The sequence below is a fragment of the Arvicanthis niloticus genome, chromosome 3, assembly GCF_011762505.2.
Source record: "Arvicanthis niloticus isolate mArvNil1 chromosome 3, mArvNil1.pat.X, whole genome shotgun sequence".
NCBI lineage: Eukaryota > Metazoa > Chordata > Mammalia > Rodentia > Muridae > Arvicanthis > Arvicanthis niloticus.
The window spans coordinates 55,699,600-55,716,496 of record NC_047660.1 but is presented as its reverse complement, the minus strand read 5'-3'; the positions used below and the strand labels follow the sequence as shown (position 1 = coordinate 55,716,496).

The window sequence follows — 16,897 nt, the reverse complement described above, 5'->3', positions numbered from 1 at the left end:
GATGGCTCAGGGGTTAAGAGCACTGACTGCTCTTCCAGAGGTCTTGAGTTCAATTCCGAGCACCACATGGTGGCTCATAACCATCTGTACCGGGATCCGATGCCCTCTTCTGGTGTGTCTGAAGATAGTTAGAGTGTATTCATATAAATAAAAGAAATAAATCTTTTTTTAAAAAGAGCTTAAGAAGAGATGACTCAGAAGCTTATAAACACACACTGTTCTTGCAGGTAATCCAAGCTCAGTTCCCAGTACCCACAACAAGCAGCTCAGAGCTGCCTATAACTCCAGGTCCAGAGGATCAGATGTCTCCATCTGGCCTCCATGGGTATTCCAGGAATAACATATACCCACACACAAACATATACACAGAATTAAAAAAAAATATTTAGGCTGAACCTAAAAGTCATATGTTGATTTCTGTACCATTACTATATGAAAGTTTCTTTATAATATTTATAGGTAGAAACTATATTGAGTAATACAGTAAACATCTGTGAACCCACCCAGCTCTCCAGAACTAGGGCATTGAACATACTGTTAAAATGCCTTCCTATTAGTCAGCATTCCCTTGAGGCTTGTAAATCCTGCTCTGAGAGCATCAACATGAGCATCCATTGAGACCCCGAGATGCTGTGGATATACAAGGTGATGCGTCCATATGAATATTAGATAAGTCTCCATGTGCCTCTTGGCACCTGCCACCTGCCTCTTCTGCTTCTCAGATGCCACTGCTGTTGCACTGACCCCACACAAAGCACACCTCAACACAACAATGGCTCCTTGTTTTTTTTCTAGCTTAGTTCCCACTCAAAGTTTTGCCAGCAGCTGGAGGAGTCAGACCACTGGAGCAACAAAAGAGGCAAGGAAGTATTTGAGCCAACTAGAAACATAGTGCAAATAAATTTAGCTGTTGTACAGCTCCACATACCCAGTGAGAGGTGAGAAGGTGCCTGGGACCTGCCCTTTATGTTCATCCCTTACACATGCTAAACACAAGCTGACAAGTCTTACCCCAAATATTTGGGACCAGAGTGTTTGGATGTGGAGTTTAGGTGGCTTTGCTTTAATATTTTCACAAGCTTTACTGGTGAAATAGCCCTCATCTGAAAGCATAAAATCTGAATAAACTGAGTGTGATGGCACAATTCCAGCACTCAGGAGATGGAGGTGGGACAATCAGCAGTTCAAGGTTATCCTCAGGTACAAAAGTTTAAGACCTTAAGACTTTATTTAAAAAAAAAAAAAAAAAAAAAAGCAAAGCAAACAAAATCAAAGGATAAAGGATTAAGCTTCCAAATAAGAATGCTCCAAAAATATAAAACTTTTTTGTGCAAGACACAAAATATTTCTGACTTGGAAGCATTTTGAAGGATTTGTTATTTTTAACACACACACACACACACACACACACACACACACACACACACACACACACACGCTTGAATATGGGAGTGCAATTGCCTGTAAAGGCCAGAGGTGTTATGGAGCTGGAGTTATAGATGGAGCTACAGACAGTTGAGTCTTCTGGGTGTGGGTCTGGGAATTGAACTCTGGTCTTCTGGAATAAGCAGCAAGTGCTCTTAACTGTCAAATCATTTCTCGAGCCCCTGATTTGAAAGTGTTTACAGTTGCTTTGTAACAGGTTACTGCAAATCAAGTAGCTGAGTATAATGCACCTATTTTCCTACTGTCATTAGGCAGAGTGTGGCTGGGACCTCTGCCTAATGACCCTTACGACCAGGATGAAAGTGCCAGGCTTTTGCAGGTTCTGTTGGGGAAGACTTCATTGCCAGGGCAGAATCCATTTCTTTGTGACTCTGTTATTGCAGGTCCCCTAGGCTTTTGCTTGCTGTTGGCTGAGGCTACTCCCCAGTCTTAGGGTCTTCTCCCACACGGCCATTTGCTACCTTGAGCACCCAAGAAAGCCTTCAGTTACATCAGACTTATGCAATATAAAGCACAGATTTATAACCCACCATCTTTGCCATGGTCTACTGCCTAGAATCAAGGCACAGGTTCTGGCTACCCTCAAGGGGAAGGTACAAACACCAGCAGAGGAGTCATTAGGGGTTGACTTGGTGGTGATCTTCCTACCTGTGCCTAAGTAGACAAGGTCTTGGTAAAGAACAAAACAAAACAAACTGGTTGGCAGACATATTTTGTTGACATTTCTTTCTAAAGATCATGTGTGACTACATTAGCAGAAACTTGGCATTCTGCTGGCATTTTAGAACCAAATGATGCATTGTATAGTGCTGACTGTTCAGAAGGAGTGACTTATTGTATTACCTAACTTTCAAACCCTTTACTGCACTTCTGTTAAGCGGTATAGTTTAGAAAATCATGAGATAGAACTGATGGAGCTATAGGAAAGCAGAAACTGTTCTAAAGTTTTAAGCTTTAGTGTGTGTGTATGCGCTCATGTGTGCACACATTCATGAATGTGTACAGAGAAGTGAGGTCAACCTGAGTATCTTTTCCTCCAGAGACAGCCATTCATTTGTTTCATGAGGCATGGCCTGGGGCCCATGGATTAGATGAGGCTAGCTGGCCAAGGAGTTTCAGGGGCTCACCTGTCTCTGTCTTCTCAGCACTGGGATTACAAGTGTGCACCACCCTGGCTGGCTTTTTAATGTGTGTTCTGGGGAGGAAACACAGGTCTTCATGCATGTATGGCAAACACTACTGTAGCTTCCCAACACCTATTCTGCTAATTTAAAAAATGAAAATTGATTCTGTTTGAGTTAGGAAAAATTCATCTGTGTAGGATTTTTACTAAAAATCAAATTTGTTTCCCCATTTCTGCTAAATAAATACCAACCCCCAAATTCTTGTTTACAGCTAATTAGTCAGTCCAAGGCCCTTTCTGTCAGTCTTTGCTCTGATTTCCACACTTTCATCAAAATAATTTGTCTGAAACATCAAAGTTCAGCTGGAGAGAGATGGTGATGGGGTGTCAGTGATTAATAACACTTGTTGCTCTTGCAGAGAACACCAGGTTCAGTTGCCAGCACTCAGATGGCTGATCACAACTGTCTATAACTCTGGTTCTAAAACAAGATCTATGCTGGCCTCTTCTGGCTTCCACAGGCACTAGGCATATATGTGGTACACATGTATACATGCAGGCAAAAAGTCACACACGTTAAAGAAGAAAAAAAAAAACACCTTCAAAGTTTAATTTGTCATTTTTCTGATAAAAGTCTATAGGATCAACTGTAAGTCTCACACTGGTATCTGTGAATCTTGCTGGACTTAGTACATATGCTCACTTACCATCTTTGTTTTCTTCATTGTGTTCAATGCAGTGAACAATCTGCACAGTTTCATGGCCAATGGCTCTTTCCTGTTCCTGCCTCTGCACACATTATGCCCTCTACGTGGTCTATGACTTCATGGTGTGTCTAGAGACTTTGGTTATAGTCTCTCGGGACATTGCTTTGCTTGACTCACTCCTGGAGTTATCTCAGGCCTAAACCACACAATAAGTGCTCTATAAATACTGCTGGGACACACCCCTGAGAATCCACTTATTCACAGAATCGGAAGAACTGGTTCCTACACTTGATCTTGGCCCAAAGGGCAAGAAGCAACCGAGATGATGGCTTCCTTAGGGCTGTGATTTGAGGAAAAAAATCATTACACGAATTAAGAATGCAACAATGTACACAAGTAAATTACTGCATAAAAGAAGAAGGCATCATGCCAGACTAAAACAGCTCAAGACATTTTTTGCTGAAGGAATTTAAAAGTATTAAATATATTTAAATATTTATTTAAAATACATATTGAAAAATGAGAAGGAATTTGAGCCTCTGTTATCGTGATCTCTCTATAGTAGATTTTCATTAAAATCATTGTTTCTTATACGTGTAGACAGTCTGTGTGTATGCATGTGTATGAGCACATGTGTGTATATGGTGCCCATGAATATGTGCAAGCCCAAGATTGATGTTGGGTAGCTTCCTTAATTGTTTCTCACTCTTTATGTGAGACATATGAGACAGGGTCTCTTACTTGAATCCAAAGCTCACCAATACAGGCTAGTCAGCTTCCCAGGGATCTAGTTTCTGCCTGAGTAGTATGGAATTACAGGGTGACTCCCACATTTGCCCAGGATTTACATAGGTTTCTCTAGTGGCAATCACTTTATCCACCGACCTGATTCCCTAGCTCCCCTTCATTAAAAGTACTGTTTTGCTACAGATGTGTAGGCTCAAGGAGGGCTCCCTTTCTCTGAGAAGACAGAGAAGGGGAGGGGCAATGAAGAGAGAGATTTGTAAGGGTGGGACTGGGAAGACAGGAGGGAGGGGATGATTGGGACATACAGTGAATTTAACTAAGTAAGTAAGTAAGTAACTAACTAAATAAATAAATAAAATTTAAAAGTAATGGCTTGAATGAAAATGGTAGGCAAAGTAGAGAAAGAACACTTTGCAAATGAATAAAAAGCAAGATCAAAAGTTCTAGCCCAGGAAAACACAGCGTACATATTCACAAGTTCCCTGCCTAGAGTGTGCACTGGCTAACGGTGGAAATTAATTCTGTGTAGGATGGAATGAGGCTATGCACGGTCTGAAAGCTTCGAACGCCATTTGCATTTAGTAAGGCAGGCAACGGTGATTCAGTGCATCTTATCTAGTAATAGCAAATGAGTGGAGGGAGGGGGACAAATTATAAATGGGAGAGATTAGGTAAAAGGCATCAACCTGGGCAAAAAGTGTTACTTGCGTTTTTATATTTCCTTATAATTTAGAAATCATCCAACAAGCTTACAGGAGAACTTCTTAGCACATACCTTGTAGGAAGTGGGGCGCTCCACAGAAGGTAATGTTTTTATCATTCAGAAACTCAACCTGAGTTACTCTACCTCCTATAACCAGCAAACCACATTCATCTAGACAATGTTGCCATTGGAATCTAAACCTGTCTCTTTTGTTAGCGTCCATTGTGGCTAATTTTATGTAATGGCTTGGCAGGACTAAGGGATGCCAAGAGAGTTAGAAAAATGCTATTTCTGGTTGTTTGGTGAAGGTGTTTTTTTTTTGGGAAGAAATTAACATTTGAATTGGTGGATTACACAAAATCTGTCTTCACCAAGGCAAAATCCCGCTCTCAGGTGTGGGCAGGAGTGAGAAAGGAGAAAATTTAGAGGCTGGTGTGAAGCAATTTTGGCTTCGAAGATGAAAAAGGCCAAGGCATGTGCACATAGTCAAGAATCGAGAAAAGGCATGGAAACACACACTCCCTGACAGTCTGCAGGAAGAGCACAATCCTGCCTGAAGAGAGGTTTAGCTCAGTGAGATGCTTTTTCCAGTTTGATCTCTGGATGGGGTAAGACAATGTGCTTTTGTTGATTTAAGCAGTTTAGTTTGTGTAGCAGACTGAGGAAATAAACATAGGGAAGTAATCAGAGAGGGAAGATCAATGTCTACTGAACACCTAGAGTGCACCCCGGCCCTCCCAAGCTTGTGGAGGGATCAGTCTATTAGCCATTTTACATACAAGGAAAATAGAACTGAGAGCTGAAGTAACATATCCAGAGTGGTATGGTTGGGCTAAAATAGGAAATGAAAGGACTGAGATCTGCTGGAAAAATTACAAATTCCTCTTTCCATAAACTCAATCTGGGACATATGTAGCACTCTGATACTCAGAAAATGCCTTTTTGCGGGGGGGCAAGGGGCAACAATTGGGATGTAAATAAATAAAATAATCAATAGAAAAGAGAAATGCCTTACTGATTTAATTTGTTAGTGCTCACCTCTCATTTTCCTTCAGTTGAGAATAATGAATTGATTTCATAAAAGCTGTGTCTATGTGATGAAGTTGTAATATTCTTTGGAAAGTGAACTCATGAAACTCATTATTTTTGCTTAGATAATATAGATAAAAAAAATATAAGTAAGGCCCAGAAAGATTTCTATCAATTCACCAATGTCAGACTTGGGAATTCTTAAGAGATAATGCCTTTACAGGATCCTCAATGGTGTCACTACAGCAATGGCCTCTTAGGGCTGCTCCTGCTGTCTTATCCTCCTCTGTGACCCAGCAGGCCCAGTATCTTCCAATTTTATCATCTGTATACCCCAGCTCCCATATACACAACTTTGCCACACCTAAAACAGGACTCTAGGAAATTAATTGCCTTAATTACTTCTTGGGCACTTTCCCCAAATTGCTTTATATAGAAAACAAGCAAACAGAAACAGGTAATAAATGTACTTCTGCATTCTTACAGAAAATGAGGCATGTTTTTTTGTATTGAACTTTGTTCTTTTTGTATAACACATTATACAACTCATTCTACATAACTTTTAAAAAGACTGACATTTTCACCATCACCATGTCGTATTCTGTCATACAGATCCAGCATAATGTATCTAGTAGTTCCCCTTGAATTGACATTTGGGTCTTTTTAACCCCCCCCCTATATTTCCCTGCTATTTGAAACATGCTACATGAAGAACCGAGTTATATGGATACACATATACTGTGTTAAAAATGGTTTTCTTATGTGTATGGGTTTTGTCTATATGTATATCTGTGATATATTGCTGCAACAGAAGTATGCATAATATAGCTCTAACCAACCATTTCATGAGATGGAACTCACATTTGACAATGTTAATGTGTCCAAGAATCTGAAAGTAGATAGGGTATGTGTGCATTTTTTGTTGTAGTTTGGTGGTGGGTTTTTGTTTGTTTGTTTGTTTGCTTTTTAATTAAAAGAAAGAAAATAAAGTTGGGTAGGTAGAGAGGTGAGAAGGATTGGGGAGAACTTGGGGGAAGGGAAAGAATATGATCAAAATATAGCATATGAAGAAATTTAAAAGTGAAGTGTGCCCGGGCAGTGGTGGCGCATGCCTTTAATCCCAGCACTTGGGAGGCAGAGGCAGGCGGATTTCTGAGTTTGAGGCCAGCCTGGTCTATAGAGTAAGTTCCAGGACAGCCAGGACTACACAGAGAAACCCTGTCTCAAAAAACAAAACAAAACAAAACAAAACAAAAACGGAAACAAAAACCAAACAAAAAGTGTGGTGGGGGATGACTGGCATGAGGGCAGGGAGGGGACGCTGTGGTCAGGGTGCTGTGTATGAGAAAAGAGCAAATTATAAGTAACTAAAGAAACAAATAATGTAAAGAATATTTTATGTGCATGGATGTTTTGTCAGCATGTATATCTGTGTCATATATATAAAATGCCTCATGTCCTTAGAGGCCATCAGACTCCCTGGAATTGTGATTAGATGTGAGCTACCATGTGGTACTGGGAATTGAACCCAGGTCATGTAGAAGAGCATCCAGTGCTTTTAACTACTGAGCCAGATCGTTACTACTTTCTGACGTGTGCCTATTCATCTATAAGATAAACTTCCATAAGGAAGGTTATTGTTTCACAGGGTAATTCCCATCAGGTAAGGTCTAATTCTCCTCTGTAGAGATTGTACCATTTTATACCACCAGTAATAATAATACTTGAATACTATTTGTGTGTGGGTGGGTATGTGTGTGTACATGTCTGTATGAGTGTATGTCACATGTGTGCAGGTACCTATGGAAGCCAGAAGAAGGTACCAAATCTCCTGGAACAGGAGTTATAGGTGGTTGTGAACTACCTGGTATGGGTGCTGGTATGCCGAACTTAGGTCTTCTTCAAGAGCAAGTGCTCTTAACCATGTAGTCATCTCTTCAGCCCAACATTTTAATTCTTAACATCAAATATCAAAATAACAGGTTCTATGAATTTGTTTTGCAGTTCTGAAGGAGGTTCTATTTCTATAGAAGTCAGTAAAATAGGATAGGGATGATGCACACTTACAGTTAAGAAGCTTACATAGGCTAAAGCCCATCCATGATGTTGTGCTGAGGCTCATCTCCATACTGGAATTTACATGTTGTGTCCTAGATGTGTGTCATCACTGCAATGTAACAGGGTCCTTCCTATAACTAGTGATGTGATATGATGTCCTTTGGGGTTGGCACCAGTGGGTTCGACCAGTGATAGGGTAGATGGTATAGGGTGTGACTCAGGAGAAGTCATTGTGCAGAACTGATTATGACAGAGAAGTAACTGCTGAGCCTTTTGGTACCACTGTAAGATTTCAAAGGAACAATAGTTAGGAGAGTGTTTAATACATAATAGGCTTCAACATTAAGTTTTTTCTTTGCTTTTCTGAAAACAGCCAAGAATTAAGAAGGAAAACCACAAGGGTTTCCAAAGAGGATTTATGTCACAACTTCTATATAGTAAAACCACCTTACAATACCCCAAAAGCTCTTAGAAGAATGTATCTAGAATTAATTTACATGTAATTGGAACATGCTTTGTTGTTTAGCTCTCAGTCTACATAGTAGTAGAAGCATAGGATCAAACTGTTAACTGACTGAATTATAGAAAGTAAAAGTTAAAAAAAGAGATTAGGAAAAAGGCACACTAGTATCTATAATAAAGGTGCTTAGTAGGTCTAAGCAGCCTGTTAGCACAAGCCCATCTTAAAGCCAAGCTGTCAAGAAAGGGTTAACTAGATAGGAAAGATGCACGAAGTGAAAGTGGGTGTTAAAGCATGTGCTTAGCATGTATGAGGTCTTGAGTTCAATCCCCAGCACCAAAATAGCAAATTAAAGACCTCAAATTAAAAGGTTAACTGTAGCCCTATATATTGAAAGCAGGCCAATGAGTAACTTTTTTTTTTTTTTTTTAACTTTTCTCTCTACAATTTACATAAAGGGTTGAATTGTCTCTGTAACACTCCAATGATTTTATAAAGACTTACATAATGAAATATAAACTCTAATTTTTGTTAACAAGATTTTAAATCTTAGTTACCCAGAAAATTAGTCATTAACTCTTTCATCTATTCAATGCCCATGTGCTCAGTACTGATAAGTGCTAAACATACACAGAATATTTAACTGACCTAAAATTCTAGGTTAAAAAAATGCGTCTTCCACCAAACAGTTCAAACTCATATTAATCTTTTAGTAAGTCTCTGTGATAGGTTTATTATCAGTGTAACTGATTTTAATTTTAGAGCCTTCTGGATTGGAGAATATATGCCCCCCCTTCTAAAAAAGACAGAAAGATAAAATTGTTGAACCAGCAATTACAAAATTGAAACCACTTGAAAAGACTGAATCAGGTATGTACTTGAAACTTCAACTTGACACTTTTTGACTCATTGTCTCTTTTGTCAGCCTTAGCGAGCATAAATTACTTAGCTAATTTCACTAGTAGATTCTGTTCTTTCAGAGCACAGAGAAATAAGAATCATAAATATGCCCTTACTCCCTGCTTTTGTATCTCATTTCGTAGACCCAGATTTAAATAAAGAAAATATATTTAAAAGTACAAATTAATTGCATTTATTTCCTGGAAATATTTCAAAATGCTTTCTTTTATTAGCTCCAATAAAGCCATTTAATGGAGTTTAAGTAGACATATGTTGGGGTGATACAAATTTAACAGTAACAGTAAGGGCAACAATAACACAGGCAGTTAGTTACCATTTATTTACTGCCTATGTGGTATCATGTTGAAATCTTTGAACAGATTATTACTGAACACATTTTCAAAGAAAGCATATATTCCATGATATAAAGATATCAGCTAAAGTTTAAAGAGATTGTCTGGTTTACATTATTCACATTACCACTTTAATGGAACTAGAATTCAGGTCTGAGCAACTGTATTCAACCCATGGTTTAAGGTGTTATTTCATTGCTTGTTCCTTTTTTTCTTTTTAAAAAGATTTTTATGTGTATTGGTCTGCACTTATGTGCATTTATGTCTGCATGAGGATGCCAGGTCCCCTGAAACTAAATTAGAGACAGTTGTGAGTTGCCATGTATGTGTTGAGGAGGGAACCCAGGTCCTCTGGAAGAGCAGTCAGTGCTCTTAACCAATGAGCCATTTCTCCAGCCCCCAAGGTGTTATTTCAACTCCAGCAAAGAAACAGTCTTTCACCTATATGCAGAAATAATATTTTACCTGTTAGTGCTGTTTTATTACCATAGAAAGTAAAAGGATTAAACCATAGTAAGAAATAAAAGATGCAGTTATATGATTTCTTTCAAAAAGTAGATTTTAGAATCACTTTCTATAATGTGTGGGTAAAATTCTTTACATAGCTTTTCAATCTTTATAGGTTTTATTTTGGCATGATATACTCATGAAAACTTGTGTTCTGCAATAGGGTATTCTCTTCTTTCCCAGTCACTCTAAAAACTTAAGTAGATCTATAGGGTTAAATGTCGTAAGTTGTCAAAGTAGCTTTTTTCTTCAGAACCTCAATGCTATAAACATATTACCTATTTGTCTTGTTAGCATTCCAAAAACAAAACAAGATGAAAAACAAAAGAACCCATTATTGCCATTATTAGATTTATTGAACACCAATTGGGTTAAAAAACCTACAGAGGTTGATGAGAAAATCCCAGTGTTTTCTTTTTCACCTTTTCTCTTCAAAATACTCATTTCAACTCATCACTAACAACCAAGTACTTTGCTGTCTTCCACTGAAAGAGCATTGTAATTCAAATCCATTCAGTGCTGCCTCATTTATATAATTTGTTAGTGAAGCTCAAATCCTCTGCACCTATTTTAATGATATAGCACATTAATAACATTTTCACTCATTTAAAGCCATGTTTACTAACAGAGCCTTAACACTCCCCCCCCCCCCAAAAAAAAAAAACCTGGCAAAGACAAGTTTCACACATTCAAATAGCCTGAACAAGTAATTGATACATACAGCTTAAAGCTTTTTTCAAATGAAGGTCTTTATAGAGTTTTAAAATCACGCTTTTAAAAAATGTAGGTAGAAATATGTTTGTGCAGAAAACACTCAAGGTCACAAGATGCCCATTTCAGTTCTTGCTACAACAGGAAAGAGGTGACCAGGTTGATTTCTACCTAAAATTTGCCTAGAATTTTCTTAAGGGAAAGTTGGAAACTTTATCACAAAAGATGAGAAAGTTATCAAGTGACAGGAAAATCAGGGGGTCAATAGAGATGAAAGGTGCCTAAACAGAAGTGAGAATCAGTAAGTTTGTGGACTCTATACTGATTTACATAATTTTTAAAAAGAGCCCCTCAAAATAAGAAAATAACACGGATGGGGGGGGGACCCAGCCAGAGGTGAGACACAGCTATTTTGATGGGGGGGAGGGGAGTGTCTAACTACACAATGAGGTCATCCTATCTCCCGGAAGTGACAAGTAATCACCTGCTTTTCACTAGCTCCTCCCCTTCCCTCAGAGGTCCCGCCCCTCTGCCCGCAGCCGGGAGGGTGTTAGGGGGCGTTTCTCCCAGAGCAAAGCTGAGAGCTGCGACGCAGAGGAAGGGGACCCCAAAACGCCTGGCACTGCCTCCTCCAGGGAACACTTTGGACCGTCTCACTCAGCCCAGCGGGATTCTGAAACGCCGAGGGGTCAACCTGATGGGTTTCGGGGTCAACGGAAGAGGGGAAGGGGAGCCCTGGCGGGGAGAACCCCCCGGCCCCCCGCCCAGCAGCTGAGGCACAGGAGGGCGGCCATCTTGGCCGGTAGGGTAGGGCCAGGAGGCTGCGGGCGCCGTGCGATTGGGGGGCTCGCCCGGAAGTGACGCCGCCCGCCCGGAAGCGGAGGGGGTTCCCTGGCCCACTCCCCCCGTTCGTCTGCTCCCCGCTTCCTCCCCGCCCCCTTCCTCTCCATTCGTTCCCCCCCTCCCCGGTCCCTGCCTTCTCCCCCCACCCGTCCCTCCCCCCCAACCTCCGGAGCTGGGAAGAGAGTCAAGATGGCGGCGAAATCCGATGGCGGTGGCGTGGGGGTGGGCTTCGCCCAGCTGCACAACCTGGACGAGGCGGTGGGCAGCGGCGAGGAGGACGGGGAGCCCGGGGGAGGCGGCTGCGGCGGCGGCGACGGCAGCGAGCCCGGCGAGAGCAGCTCGCTGCACATCTGCCACTGCTGCAACACCTCCTCGTGCTACTGGGGCTGCCGCTCCGCCTGCCTGCGCTCGCTGCTGGGCAAGAAGCCGCGCCGCAGCGCCGCCGCCGCCGACGGGGGGGACCAGCCGCTGCAGCCGCCCGGGACCGCCGGCCGCCACCCCCCGACGCCCTCGGCCGGCCGACCGCAGCCCGCGTCGCCGCAGGTGGAGCGGCCGTGGCTTGACTGCCTGTGGATCGTGCTAGCGCTGCTGGTGTTCTTCGGGGACGTGGGTACCGACCTGTGGCTGGCCCTCGACTACTACCGCAAGGGGGACTACGGCTGCTTCGGACTGACCCTGTTCTTCGTGCTGGTGCCGTCGCTGCTGGTGCAGAGCCTGAGCTTCCGCTGGTTCGTGCAGGACTACACGGGCGGCGGGCTGGGCGCCGTGGAGGGGCTCAGCAGCCGGGGACCCCCAATGATGGGGGCCGGCTACGGCCATGGCGCGGCCCGCGGCGGCCCGGGTGCGGGGGGCTCGGCCACCCCGGGGGCGCAGCGTCTGTGCCGCCTCTCCGTGTGGATCTGGCAGTCGGTCATCCACCTGCTGCAGATGGGGCAGGTGTGGAGGTAAGAGCACTGCGGGGTAGGGGGCTGGGGGCGGGGGCTGCGGCCGCGCGCCGGCCCCTTGAAAGGTTTGGGCTAGGCTGAGCCGGGTAGCCGCGCGCTATCTTAGCATCTCGCGACGGTCAATAGGTTGCCTGGCCACGCCTTTTGCCCCGGGGGAGGCCCTAGGTCCCGCTGTTTGTCCATCTCCGTCCCTGGGTTGCACTTGGAGGAGACCCTGTCTCTACCCTCCCACCTCTCCTCTGTAGACCTCCATCCTGGTTGCCCCCTTTCCCGCTGTGTCCCAAGGTAACTGGCACTCCTTTGCATCCTGGAGGAGACCTGGCCTCCTTCAGCCGGTTGCCCCCTACCCCCATTACCCCCCGAGGGACATTTCCTTCCCCCCACCCCTTTTTCCAGCCTCCCCTCCCGTTTTCTCTCTGCAGTGGCCGGTGTGGGGCCCTGTGGAAAAAACCCTAGCTGCCTCTTCTTAAAGCACTCCTTCCTTTCCCGCCCCTCCTCCTCCTGCAGCCCCAGCCCATGCAAACACCGCTGCTTCACACCGCTGCCCTCCTTGAAGGAAAAAAAAAATGAATAGATGTGCCCTTTTCACAGTGACAGGGAAAAAATGAGATGATATCTAATAGCAGCAAGCGTTTGATGTTAACTCTCACCTCTGGAAAATCACTGAGCCACTTGGGCACCTATTCTGTTTTTAATGGCCAGGCCTATGTGTGATTTCTGTTTACATCCAAGATGCAAGCCTAGCCCCAAGGCCCTTTTCCCTCCTTCTGTAAAGTCCTGGTGTGTCAGGTTGATCTCTCAAAACCACTTGTCAAGGAACCTAAATTGTCCACCTCACTGTCTAACCACATAGAGTACCTTACTGACTGGCTACCCCACCTTCTGCCTCATTAACTGTCTACTTCACTGTCCACCCCACTGCCTGATTGCTTCACTTTTTACATCTCGGCCTCTGACTGCATTAACTCTTTACCTCACTGACTACTTTCCTTGTCTACCTTACTGCCTCACTGTCTACCCCACTGCCTGGCTCCCTCACTGATTGCCTGTTTACATCAGACTCATTGACTTCCTATATGGTCTGCCTCACTGACTATCTTACTGTCTTCCCCTCATTGACAGGCTACCTCACCAACTGGCTACTCCACTGTCTCCCCTCATTGTCTGCTCCACTGACTAGGTACCTCACTGGCTACTTCACTATTTACCTTTCCCACTACCTGGCTACCTCACTAGTTCACCACCTGGGTTTCTCTGTCTGACTATACTGACTGGTTGCTTCCCTGGTTCCATCATTAACTCACTACCTTCTCTGTTTTTCTCTCTGACTACCTCATCGCTCACCTCACTGATTACCTTCAGGGCTTACCTAACTGCCTGACTGCTGTTGTTTACGTCACTCTCACTGTCTGCTGACTGTCTCAGTGTCTACCACTTATTATCTATCTCTGTCTACTTATGGAATACCTCACTATGACTGCTTCACCAAACTGATTACCTTCACTGTCTCGCTCTCTGCCTCACTGATTACCATTGCTGTTTTCACCGACTGTCTCTCTGTTTACCTCAGTGCTTCCTACCTCACCGTCTACTTGAATGTCTGCTGGTTTTCTCACTGTCTCCTGACTGCCTGACTGACTACTTTAACTGTCTATCTCACTTACTGACTACCATCAGTGTTTACTTCACTGGTTACCCCAAGAAACCATGGAAACCTTAGTCACTCTGTGTCCTCTGACTTAAACCTGCTTCAGTGTGTTCTGGATTCAATGACTTTGCCAGTGACAGCATTTGCAAGGGAAACAATTTTTTTTTTTTTTTTTTTTTTTTTTTTTAAGTAGAGCCTACACCGGGATGAATCCTTTCAGTACATTTCCTCTGAGGAGATTGCCCTAGACTTTCTTCTATGCCAAGTAGATTTTTAGGCCTCAGTATCTCAGCTAATAAAGCTGTGCTCTGGTTAGATATAAGAAAGTTTGTGTTTTGAATGTTTTCTTCATATCTCTATTCTGTATCTTCAGAACATCTCAGCAAGCATGGGGTTGAATTAAAACATTGTCCTACAGAGTTGACGTGTAGAGTCAGAAGAAGTGAGAGTGAATCTTGATTGCTGTGCTCTTCCCATGGTTGTTGACTGGTGTTCCTAGGTTCATCCCAGTGACCATTACTCCAGCTGCATTCATCTGCAGATAATTTGTTTCCTGCTGATAAAAAATTTACGAACAGGAGGATAAATGTTTAGTGACGAGCATAGCTGATACCAAAAGAACATTTTCAAAATAAGCCTTAAAGTCTAAAATTTTAACCCTTTCTCTAAATAATTCCATGCTGATTCAAAGTGTGTTTGATATTGAGAATACAGTTTTCAGTCTGTTGGATGCTGGTATGAACAATAAGGGGAGACAGGCAAAAAGTATGAGAACAATCTTGAACTGTTAGTAGGGATTTTATGCAGCATGTATTTAATAACTAGGCATCTGTTTGAACAAGCTGAAGTTACTGGTCTCCTTGTCTCATGCATGTGAATGTGGGCAGTGAGGATGTTGGTGTCAAGTTAAATTTTCTGAGAGCATTAATTCTAATGTGACCCATCCCATTAGTTGGAAGTGAGCTCTTGTGACCAGTGAAGGTAAAGTTAAGCTTCAGTTAGTCTTAGTGTCAGTATAATCCCACCTCCCATTTAGCAAAAATTTAATTGTGATGTGCAAAGTTAAGTCCATGTTTTGGAACAAACTAAGAAGTGTAGATTTAGTGTTTAGAATTTAAATGAGATGCTGTATCCCTCCTCCCCCATTTAACTTTCCAGAGTCTTCACTGCAAAGAAATTTTGGAAGATGCCTGTGTTTTTACTATGTCTAACTTTCAGATTGGAATTTATCTTTATGTAACTCACAGAGTTAGAATATTAAAAGACAGGCTAATTCAGCAAAGCTGTTTCATCTTTATTGCTGCATTTTAGAGGCAGTAGTTACTGAGGAAAGATTTTTTCATTTTTTGTTTTTGGACTGACTTTGCTTGAAGTGCTCCAAGAACAAGGGCTGCTGGTTAGTACCTGCTAGGCATGCTGCTTGCATTGAAACCATTCACATGGAAGAGCTTTCGAGAAAGGTTTTCAGTCTTTTCTTGTTTTTACCTCTTGGCAAATGGTTGCTTGTCAACATATATAAACACACATTGACTCAGTCTTTTACTGCAGGTCTTTGGGGTTCTCGTTATTTCCTGTATCACATTTGTGACCTAAATTGTGCTATTTCATGTGGTCACATAGCATCCAGGCTAAGGTTAGGAATCCATCATTTGATTTGGGCCATGTTTCTAAGAAAAGATGTCAGTGAGGTTGTACATTGTCAAATCCAATTCCATTAAACATTAAATGGTTGCTTCTCTTCCTTCTTTTTTCTTCCTGTTTTAAGATGTAAAATTCAAGGAGTCTGCTTGGAGAGAATATGGTGTCTATGTAAGAGTATGTAGTTGCTCCTTGTGTTGTTTTTCCTGTCAAGATGGTACACACTTGACATCTCTGTTATTCCAAGCCCAGGAGGAGCAAGGAAAAGTAGTTGTGTCTTAGTTAGGGATACTGTTGCTGTGATGAAACCTGGGTAGGAAAGGCTTATATATGCTGAATGATAGTCCATTGAGGGAAACCAAGGTAGGAACCTAGGGGCAGGAGCAGCTAATGAAGGAAGTGGCTTTGGAAGAGAGCTGCTGACTGGCTTTCTCAGCCTACTTTGCTTACTTTTTTTTTTCCCTTCTTTCTCTTCTGAGACAGGATTTCTCTGTAACAGCCCTTGGCTGTCCTGGAACTCACTTTGCAGCTCAGGTTGGCTTTGAACTCTCAAAGATCTTCCTGCTTCTGCCTCCCAAGTACTGGGATTATAGGTGTGAGCCACCATGCTCTGCCTCAGCCTGCTTTCTTATAGCATACAGGACCATAGCACAGGGGTGACACCAACCACACCTGGCTGGGTCCTCCCACATTATGAATTAAGAAAATGTCCTATTAACTTGCTTGCCACCTCAGTAGCCAATCAAAGCATTTTCTCGTTTGAGGCGCCCTACTCTCATATAACTATAGCTTATGTCAAGTTAACATAAAACTAGCCAGCCCAAGTTGTGTTGAAGTGATTTGGTGTGGTGGACCTGCTTTTGGGGCACATCAGAATGTGATTGAGGTCTATTTAGTGCAAACTTTCCTGGCCCTAATTGCTGAACATGTAGCTTCTGGTGTAGCTCTGTGTGTGCTGTTCGTCAGGTGCTTCTCCCTGGGGATAATGGGTGTGTGAGTCAGTCCTAGGGACAAGTCACTCCAGACTCTACTTCACAGCCCAGCAAGCTGGTGTTAGAAAGTGAGACAGTTTTCTTGGAG

At 42.8% G+C, this 16,897-nt stretch overlaps 1 protein-coding gene across 1 annotated transcript in view; it reads left to right on the top strand.

Moving 5' to 3' along the window:
* Positions 1-11,261: 11,261 nt before the first annotated feature.
* Positions 11,262-16,897, top strand: part of Xkr6 (XK related 6) — a 201,626-nt gene continuing 195,990 nt past the window's right edge. The window contains exon 1 of the mRNA XM_034499209.2: positions 11,262-12,531. Within this exon, the coding sequence (XP_034355100.1) occupies positions 11,777-12,531 (755 nt within the window). The 5' untranslated portion in view covers positions 11,262-11,776. The remainder of the gene's footprint in view (positions 12,532-16,897) is intronic.